The sequence below is a fragment of the Octopus bimaculoides genome, unplaced genomic scaffold, assembly GCF_001194135.2.
Source record: "Octopus bimaculoides isolate UCB-OBI-ISO-001 unplaced genomic scaffold, ASM119413v2 Scaffold_42083, whole genome shotgun sequence".
In the NCBI taxonomy this organism is placed as follows: domain Eukaryota; kingdom Metazoa; phylum Mollusca; class Cephalopoda; order Octopoda; family Octopodidae; genus Octopus; species Octopus bimaculoides.
In genome coordinates, this window is record NW_026435294.1 from 18,810 (window position 1) to 29,074 (window position 10,265).

Genomic DNA, 10,265 nt, shown 5'->3' on the forward strand with positions numbered 1-10,265 from the left:
GCGTGCACACATACGAGCTTGCACACACTCACATGCTCATACCAAACAGTTTCGAAACAACGCCAGATCATATATTCAAAATAAATAGAAGTGGAGAGACAAGTTACTGAAGAGATTGCAAGAGTGCAATGAAATAATTTAACAACAAAAAACTATATAAATTAATAAAGGACTGAACCAGTGCGTGTGTTTATTACCGGCATAATGCCTCTCCCAAGGTTTAATTGTATTTCTTTCAACACACGTATCCACATCAAGAATCTTGCACACGAAATACACATACGAAATAAATATACTAATATCTAATAAGAACAAACTTTGGCTAATCATTCCATACGGTGTTCAAGTTAAAACTAACATTATTAAAGAAATTTTAAATATAATTGTTATATTCCTTAGAGATAATAAAAGAATATCATAATATCTTTTCTAGCAATAATTTGGGTGTAGGTTATTCTGCTACTAATAATGTTGGTAACATTATTTCTTCTTTTAATAGATTTAAGCTAACTAAGTATTACAAATATAAATTAAATACTTATTCTAATAATAATAATGAGGACCAGGATATGATTACTTATACATGTAGAGATAAGACTAATTGTAAATTTAATAATAAATATAATTTGAAGGATGTTGTGTATACATGTATAGTGACTTTAATGGATGGGAATAAGTTTAATGGTTATAATTTAAATAAGTTTTACATAAGATCGACTTTGAATAAAATTAAATTACGGGTGGCTCAACACATGCATTCCTTTAAGAATAGAAATTTGATTAATTCAACTGGCCTTAGTAAATATATTTGGGAACTAGAATCTAAAAATATTAAGTACATTTTACATTGAGAGATAGTTTGTAAGGCCAAATCTTATCGTATAGGTAATAATTTTTGTAAGTTGTGTACTAATGAATTTAAGGAGATATTATTGTATAATAATAATACTTTGATTAATTCTCTTGATGAACGTAAAATTAAATGTAGACATAAATTACATTATTTATATAATAAGTTTAGCTAACTGTGTGTATATATATATCTGTGTGTATGTGTGTGTGTATATATATATATATGTATATGTATATGTCTATGTGTATGTATGTATATATATATATATATGTGTGTGTGTGTGTGTGTATAGAATTCCTACTTTACTAATTGTAGTAGTTATAATTTGTAATTATCAATTGTGTATTTATTAGTACGTAAATATTTTTAGTGATTTTTATGAATTAATATTGTAATGACACTGACTTTTATAAAATTAATAATATAAATATTTTAATTAATTTAATTATAGTATTTTAGCTTATTTGATATATATTATATAATTTATGTATCAGTCTCATTCTTTAGACTCTATAATTACTTAGATTTTAAATTTCCATAAAATGTTTACAATATAGTTAATTGTTTTATTATGATTTATGTTATATACATTTTAATTCTCATTCATGATTTTATAAATAAAACTTTCATCCATGTTTATAAATCTCTTTATTCTATTCCTTTTCTTTATGCCATATCTTCACGCGACTTCTTTCTAATAAACACTTAGTTAATAGTATAACGTTTAAAATTTTAGTTTAAGCTATAGCTTCGTTGCGATATTTATATAAGTTTACCTAACTGTGTGTGTGTGTGTGTGTGTGTGTGTGTGTGTGTGTGTATATATATATATATATATTTTCATTAATATTGTTAAATGATTTTCTCGTATTTATTGGTAAAATAAGTATTTTTATATGAATTCACTTGTTATTTAATGTTAGTTAATATCCTGTTTCACATTTTAGTTTAAACCAAAACTTCGATTAGATTAGTGTTGCATTTATTTTCAATAATATTGTTTAATGTTTCTTTTTGATTTATTGGTAAAATAAGTATTTTTATATAATTTCATTTGTTATTTGTTAATATTCTAATTAAGGTTAAGTTAATAGTATAACATTTAACATTTTATTTAAATTAAAGATTCGTTTAGATAAGTTTTGCATTTCTTTTCAATAATTTTGTTAAATGTTTTTCTCTTATTTATTGGTTACATTAATATTTTTATATAAATTAATTTATTATTTTTGTTAGTTTATATTATAATAAATGTAAAGTTAATAATATAACTGTTATAATTTTAGTTTAACATAAAACTTCGATAAGATAAATATTACATTTATTTCTTAATGTTAAATGTTCTTCTTTTATTTATTGGTAAAATAAGTATTTTTATATAAATTCACTTGTTATTTATTGTTAGTTGATATACTATTTAACGCTAAGTTAATAGCATAATGTTTAACATTTTAGTTTAAAGCAAAACTGCAATAAGATTAGTGTTGCATTTTTTCAATAATATTGTTTAATATTTCTCTTTGATTTATTGGTAAAATAAGTATTTTTATATAAGTCCATGTTTTGTTAGTTTATATTCTAGTAAAACGCTAAGTTAATAGTATAACGTTTAAATTGTATTTTAAACGAAAGGTACGTTAAGATAAGCTTTGCATTTATTTTCAATAATATTGATAAAAGATTTTCTTTTATTTATTGGTGAAATAAATATTTCTTTTTATTTTCTAATAAACGATATGTTAATAGTAAAACGTTTAATTTTAGTTTAAACTAAAGCTTCGATAAGTATAATATTGTTAAATATTTTTCTTTTATTTATTAGTAAAATAAGTACTTTTACTTTTTGATATAATAAGTATCTTTATACAAATTCATTTGTTATTTATTGTTGGTTGATATATATATATATATGTATATATACATTCATCTTATTATTATTGTTGTATTTTGACCCGAAGATTAGCTATATTTTTGAATAGAATTGATTTTCGATCGATTTATTTTAATCGAGTTTGATTTTATTTTATTTTCTATTTGAAAATTCGGTTATGAAACACGTGTAGTCGTTTTATTATTTTAATGATTATTACTTTGTATTTTATTATAGTTCTTTTTAGTGTATTTACTTACTAAATTTTTCTGTATGTGACTGGATTTTCATGGATGAGTTCATGAACGTTGGTTCTTTTCTCTAAATTATATATTTATATATATATTTATATATACATATATTTATATACATATATTTACGTATACATGTATATATATATATATATATATATATATATATATATATATATATACACACATTGCATGCACCACATCCTGACGTTTTGTTCTGTGGTTTTTTTTTGTGTCTGTTTTTTTCATCAGTTATATATATACACACATATAAGACAAAATAGTTGAGTGTTTGAATAACATCTTATAGCTTTATTGGAGATAACAGAAATAGCTGTAAGCTAATGAAATTCATAAGAGAATCGTTTATTCCTTTGTTGTTTTTTCTTATTACTGCTCTGTATTTGAGTAACATTTCATTGTGAATCATATGTGTATTGAGTTCTACTCCAGGTTATGAGTGTTCCAATGTCTAAGTGAAATATATATGTATAAAAAAAAAACTGTGGAATCGTTTAGTTATAAACATGTAGTAGCTGTTCAATACTGGATGAAGCACTATTAAATTTAAATATTTATTTGCAAGATGTAAGTTAGCAATGAGTCAGTGAGGAACCAGGGCAATTATCTGCATGCATGTGGGAATATCTGTACACTGATAACATACTTCTCTTGGCCAAATCTGTGAAAGAGTTCAAGAAGTTATGCCGAACATGGAAATAATGTTTAAAATCAAGAGGTTTTTAAGTAAACTTATCAAAGATCAAAGCAACTAAGATTTTCCACCTGAAACTTGTAAGTTGTATCAGTAAAATCGGAGCTTCTATTAAACATTTATTCCTTGACATGTCATAGTGGATTCTTTTTACTTATATTCCTAATCGCATGCCTTATTTGGACTTGCAATGTTTGTATTTCTAGGGCTGCCTTCCACCTACCAGCCCATGAGAAACTGGATGGAGACACAGATTGCATGCTGTGGACTCCTTATAACAAGCAACATGTCAGTGGCAGACTCTATCTCTCACTTAATTATATCTGCTTTGCCAGTAGGGTAAGTATCGTTAGTGTATCAGTCTGGTACTGTTATATTGGTTGCATTCTTGTTTGTGTTGCTTAGTCTTTGCTCAGTTTACAGTGAACGCACTTATAATGAGTTGTGACCCATAGAGGACTCCAGACTAACTGGGGTTGTGTTTTCTGATGAACTACACCTAATTCCAACAACTTCCTCTACTGTGACATTGTTAAGTATACTTCTCACGTTTTTTTGATCGCTTCATTCATTCATTCATTCATCTAACCCACATTATTGCTAATATGTACTTTCGTAAACTAATTATTTGAATTGACTTTTCAATATAACTTAGAGATAGGAATCTCTCTCAGCCTTAGTTTTTCTCCTTAATTTTTCATATAACTTCCAAATTGAAATCTCTCTAAAGCCTTAGTTTTCGTTTTTCTCCCAGTATTTTCATGTTGGCTAACCATTTTGGTAATATCTCTAAAATAATCCTTCCTTGTTTGCTGTGCACCCGGCCATTCCTGCCCCTACCACCAATCCCAGAAATCATACTTCTCTTAATGAAAATCCCCTACTATACTGGTGGTCTTCTCTATCATACCTGCAATCTTTTCACCTCCTTTCTCTCTCTCTCTTTCTCTCTCTCCCAGAACTAACCCAGCCAGATAGCAGCCCACTTACCTAATCTAACATTGGCATATTGATATTGATATTTACTTTTATTTATTTATATTTATATCTGCAGCACCAGTGATGCTTATATTTACAATGCTCATAATGCTTATACTTACAATGCCACTAACACTTACTGTTACCCCCAGTAGTGGCAACAATTTTAACATGCTTGATTGTTTGAATGATGATAAATTAAAAGTGAGAACAACCAGGCATGTCAGATGGCAATCTGGTATCTTCCATGGTGTTCATGGCGGACATAGATTTGGTTCTCAGAACAAAGAGGGAACTAGGCTACTGGAGTTCTGTGATGCAAGCAACCTATTAATCTGCAAACAAACACAGAAACCTTCTTTTTAGGTGCTAAATAACATCTATCCTTCCTATGTTTCCTCCAACGTCCCTTTCTCAGGTTTTAGAGTTGGCACTGTCAATGTTGGCACATTGAAAGGTAGGTCTAGTGAGATTGTAGAGATGCTTGAACAGAGATGTATGCTGCATACACAAGGTAAGATGGAAAGGTGCTTCAGCAAGGGTCCTCACAAGCAAGTTGCATAGGTATAAAATCTTCTGGGAAGGTAACAGTGACGGAGTAGGTGGTGTAGGCATACTCCTTGTGGAGAAATAGGTGGAAAAAAGTCATAGAGGTAGTCAGGATGTGCAATAGAGTACTTAAGCTCAAGCTAGTCTTCTAGAATAGTATAGCTCCAATTATCTGCCTTCGCCTCACAAGCATGCCTACCAAATGAACAGAAGGACCACTTTTATGATATTCTTCTACAGACTACCTCAAAGACGAGTGACAATGACCTCATCTTTGTGACTGGAGATTTTAATGGGCATGTCAGATGGCATTCTGGTATATTCCATGGTGTTCATGGTGGACATAGATTTGGTTCCCGAAACAAAGAGGGAACTAGGCTACTGGAGTTCTGTAATGCAAGAAGCCTATTAATCTGTAACACCAACGTCAGGAAGCCAGCCACCTGATAATCTATTAATCAGGTGGCTCTGATAGCCAGATTGATTTCATTTTCACCAGTCAGTGGGATGCATGGGTGTTCTTAAATGCAAAGACCCTCCTTGGTGAAGAATGTACCCCCAGCGTAGATTGATTATTAGTGACTGTAGACTTGAGGCTAGAAGGATGTCAAGAAGCAGACCAATCCAGAAAAGAAGGGTTTGGAAGCTTAAGAACTCTTCACATGGTCATAGATTTAGGGACATCCTCATTGAAAAATGTGATGAAAGGCAGGAGGAGCTACAGACTTGTGACATAGAGGGCTACTGGAAATTCCTGCGTAACAGCTTACTGAGCACCCAGACCAATCTGTGGCTGGTGCAAAGTCCCTTCCATACCTAGGGTAACATGGTGGTGGAATAATACTGTAGACAGGGCCATTAGAACAAAGAAACAGGCCTAGAAAACGTGGAAGAGTTGGAGTAGCAGGGAACTGTATCAGATAGCCAGAAGGGAGGCTAGGAGACAGGTGTATACAGCCAAGGAAAAAGCAGAGAAGAAGAAGTTTGCCAATGTTCAGTGATGTGTGGACCAAAAAACTGAAGTATTTTGGATTGCAAGACAGTGTGTGAGAGAAAATTGTGATATCATAGGAGAGAAATGTGTCTGCATGGATGATGATGCACTTGCATTTAATGATTCTGCAAATGAAAAGGCTTGGAGATGCCATTATGAAAGACTGCTGAATGTGGAGAATGAATGGGAGGAGGAGAGCCTGCCAAAGGTTGACCCAGTAGAGGGACCAGCTACCCAAATTGACAGCACTGTGTTAGATAAAGCAATTAAGGATATGAAGACAAGGGAAGCCCCCAGCCTATCAGGATTCACCATTGGGATGCTTAAAATATCTGGTAGTGTGGGTTATGGTCTAGTCACCCGTATTGTAAATCAGGCAGTTTACGAAGGAGTCATATCCAATGACTGTAGCAGCACCATAGTCAACTGCTACAAAGGCAAAGGTGATGTTTTAGATATAAATAACTACAGGAGTATCAGATTGCTGGATCAGGTGATGAAGGTTATGGAGAGGGTCATAACCCAACTAATTAGGAAGAGAGTTAGCCTAGAGGAGACGTGGTTTGGTTTTGTGTCAGGGAAAAGCACCACTGATGCTATATTTCTGGTAAGGCAACTGCAGGAGAAATACCTAGCCAAAGACAAAACCTCTGTACTTGGCTTTTGTTGACTTGGAGAAAGCCTTTGACAGGGTCTCCTGATCCCTTATCTAGTGGGCAATGCAGAAACTAAGGATAGATGAGTGGTTGGTAAGAGCTGTACAAGCCCTGTACAGGGATGCTGTCAGGAAGGTGAGGGTTAGCAACGAGTATAGTGAAGAATTCCGGGTAGAAGTAGGGGTTCACCAAAAATCAGTCTTCAGCCCCCTCTTATTCATCATAGTTCTCCAGACAATAGCAGAGGAATTCAAGACAAGCTGCCCCATGGAGCTCCTCTATGCTGATGACCTTGTTCTAATAGCTGAGTCACTACCAGAACTAGAGATGACATTTCAAGTGGGGAAGCAAGGTCTAGAATTGAATGGCTTTAGAATCATTCTAGTAAAAACCAAAGTCCTAGTAAGTAGAAAGGCAGACAAATCACAAACCCCTTCAGGTAGATGGCCCTACTCGATCTGTAGAAAGGGCGTAGGTAGAAACTCCATAAGATGTACCCAGTGCAAGCTATGGACACATAAGAGGTGCTGCAATATCAAAGGAAGGTTAACTGGGAAGATAATTTTGTGTATGGCAGATGAACAGGAGCAATAAACACCGAATATTCCATCACATGCCAGTGGGGAGAAACTAGAAGTAGTTGATAGCTTCCGCTACCTAGGTGACCAAGTCTGTAGTGGGGGTGGATGTGCTGAGTGCGTTGCTACCAGAATAAGAATAGCCTAGGCAACATTCAGAAAGCTCCTACCTCTGCTGGTAACAAAGGGCCTCTCGCTCTGAGTGAAAGGTAGACTGTATGATGCATGTGTGTGAACAACCATGCTACACAGAAGTGAAACATGGGCCATGATTGCTGAGGACATACTTAGGCTTGAAAGAAATGAAGCTAGTATGATCTGCTGGATGTGTAATGTTAGGGTGGATACATGACAGTGTAAACGCCCTGAAAGAAATGTTGGATATGAGAAGCATCAGATGTGGTATGTAAGAGAAATGACTGTGCTGGTATAGTCATGTGCTGTGTATGGATGAGGTGAGTTGTGTGAAGACGTTTCACACTCTAACAGCGAAGGAACCCATAGAAGAGGAAGACCCAGGAAGACATGGGATGAGGTGGTGAAGCACAACCTTCGAACGTTGGGCCTTAGAAAGGCAATGACTTGTGACCAAGACCTTTGGAGATATACTGTGATTGAGAAGACCTGGAAAGTAAAGTAAGGTCACAGCCATGGCCGATACCAGTGTCACATAACCAGCCCATTTAAAAGTACCCTTGAAATGTTGGGCGATACATTGCTCTTGAGAAGACCTATTGAGTCAAGTAAATCAAAATCAAAATAGAAATGGTAGTTGTGACTGATGCCAGTCTTGCCTGAGTGGTACCCATGCTGGTGGCATGTAATAAGCACCATTCAAGCATGGGTCGATACCAGTCCTGCTTGACTGGCTCCTGTGCTGGTGGTATGTAAAAAGCACCCACTACACTCTGAGTGGTTGGTGTTAGGTAGGGCATCCAACTGTAGAAATCTTGCCAGACCACATTGTAGCCTGGTGCAGCGTACTGGCTTGCCACTCCTCAGTCAAACTGTCCAACCTATACCAGTATGGAAAACAGATATTAATTGATGATATATATATATATATATATATATAACATTACTGCCCTGGGTTTAAATTTAGAATTGAACTACTTACATAATACCATATTGGCTAATACAGTTCTATATTTAAGAGATGAGGAATTATGTACATTATTTACATTTGACGGATATTTGTCCTCATCTTGTTTGTTGTTAACACAACGTTTCGGCTGATATACCCTCCAGCCTTCATCAGGTGTCTTGGGGAAATTTCGAACTTGGGTTCTCATTCCTAAGGTATATTTTCAATGTTATCATTATTATTATTATTATTCAGGTCACTGCCTGGAATCGAACTCGGAATCTTGGGGTTAGTAGCCTGTGCTCTTAACCACTATGCCAGATGCCTGGGCACATGGCATTATAATAATAATAATGACATCGAAAAAATACCCTAGGAATAAGAACCCAGGTTCGAAATTTCCCCAAGACACCTGATGAAGGCTGGAGGGTATATCAGCTGAAACGTTGTGTTAACAAACAAGATGAAGACAAATATCCGTCAAATGTAAATAATGTACCATATTGACAGTTTCACTTTGAGAAAATTTGGTGAGAGCACTGTGAAATAAGGAAACCTTCATTAATTTTACTATGATATATAATGAGATATTTGGGACTGTAGTTGTAACTATATGTTATTGTCTGTAACACCTCATAGGTCCATTTGTGATAAGGGAGATTTGGGTCACTGAGTGATATGTATTAGCCAGTGAAACTATCAAATATGAACTGTAAATCTGTCAGGCAACAGTCTGTTAGTATGTTGGTGATACACTTATGGTGTGTGTTGTGTATGTGTATTCATTGATCAGTTACTTTTCATTGTTGTTTTGATGTTTTTTACAGATCCGTGATCAAGTATCTGTGATAATCCCTAATCGGGAAATCCTTGTAGTAGAGAAGATTGATAGTTCACCATCTGGCAATGTCATTACCAATGCTATATTAATAACAACTAAAGGCAAGGTGAGTAGACTGACACAGCAGCAGTTTAACTTATAAAGCTCTTATTTCATTTTAGTTCTATTCTTATACTATTATAAGGGGTGAGATTATTAATATTACTTTGTGTGTGTGTGTGTGTGTGTGTGTGTGTGTGTCCAATTAAGAAACTGGAAAATTCATAAACTTAATATAGCCTTATTTAAATAATAAAGGTGAAGTTTCTTAAATGGTCTAAAATCAATTGTTTTATATTCTTCAACGACAAATTTGTTGCCAATTTGTTTAAATTGAATACTAATATACTCAAAATCTTGAAAGGGTTTATTAAATGATGTGTAACACATATACATGCATGCACCCACACATACAAGCTCACATACACATGGACACTTACACACTTATATACGCACATTCACACCTACACACATATACACGCATGCACACCCACACACTTATATACGCATGTGCACACAAGCTCATATGCTCATAAGCCCCACTGACTCCACACCCAGACGTATTGTCACCAATTTCCTTTCCAACAGTGCAACAAAAGAAAATCTTTTCTCATGTAACTGCTGTTGCTTACTAAAGAGTACTATTTACCGGGACAGTACAAGACCTTCCTTGACCAATTGCAGCCCATCCACCAGTAGCCATCTTCTTGTACCTCTCTGTTCATTTGGATACCCTATCAACCTGAGGAGACAGGCTCTATTAGGGGCTTGCGAAACTTGAAGTAGCACAGAATCCGAATCACACTGATATCATCATCATCATCATCATCATCATCATCATCATCGTTTAACATCCG

General features: G+C 34.1%; 1 protein-coding gene across 1 annotated transcript in view; it reads left to right on the top strand.

Moving 5' to 3' along the window:
• Positions 1-9,526, top strand: part of LOC106874511 (TBC1 domain family member 9) — a 28,148-nt gene extending 18,622 nt beyond the window's left edge. The window contains exons 11-12 of the mRNA XM_014922264.2: positions 3,896-4,028; positions 9,356-9,526. Coding sequence (XP_014777750.2) covers positions 3,896-4,028; positions 9,356-9,511 — 289 coding nt within the window. The 3' untranslated portion in view covers positions 9,512-9,526. The remainder of the gene's footprint in view (positions 1-3,895; positions 4,029-9,355) is intronic.
• The last annotated feature ends 739 nt before the right edge of the window (positions 9,527-10,265 follow it).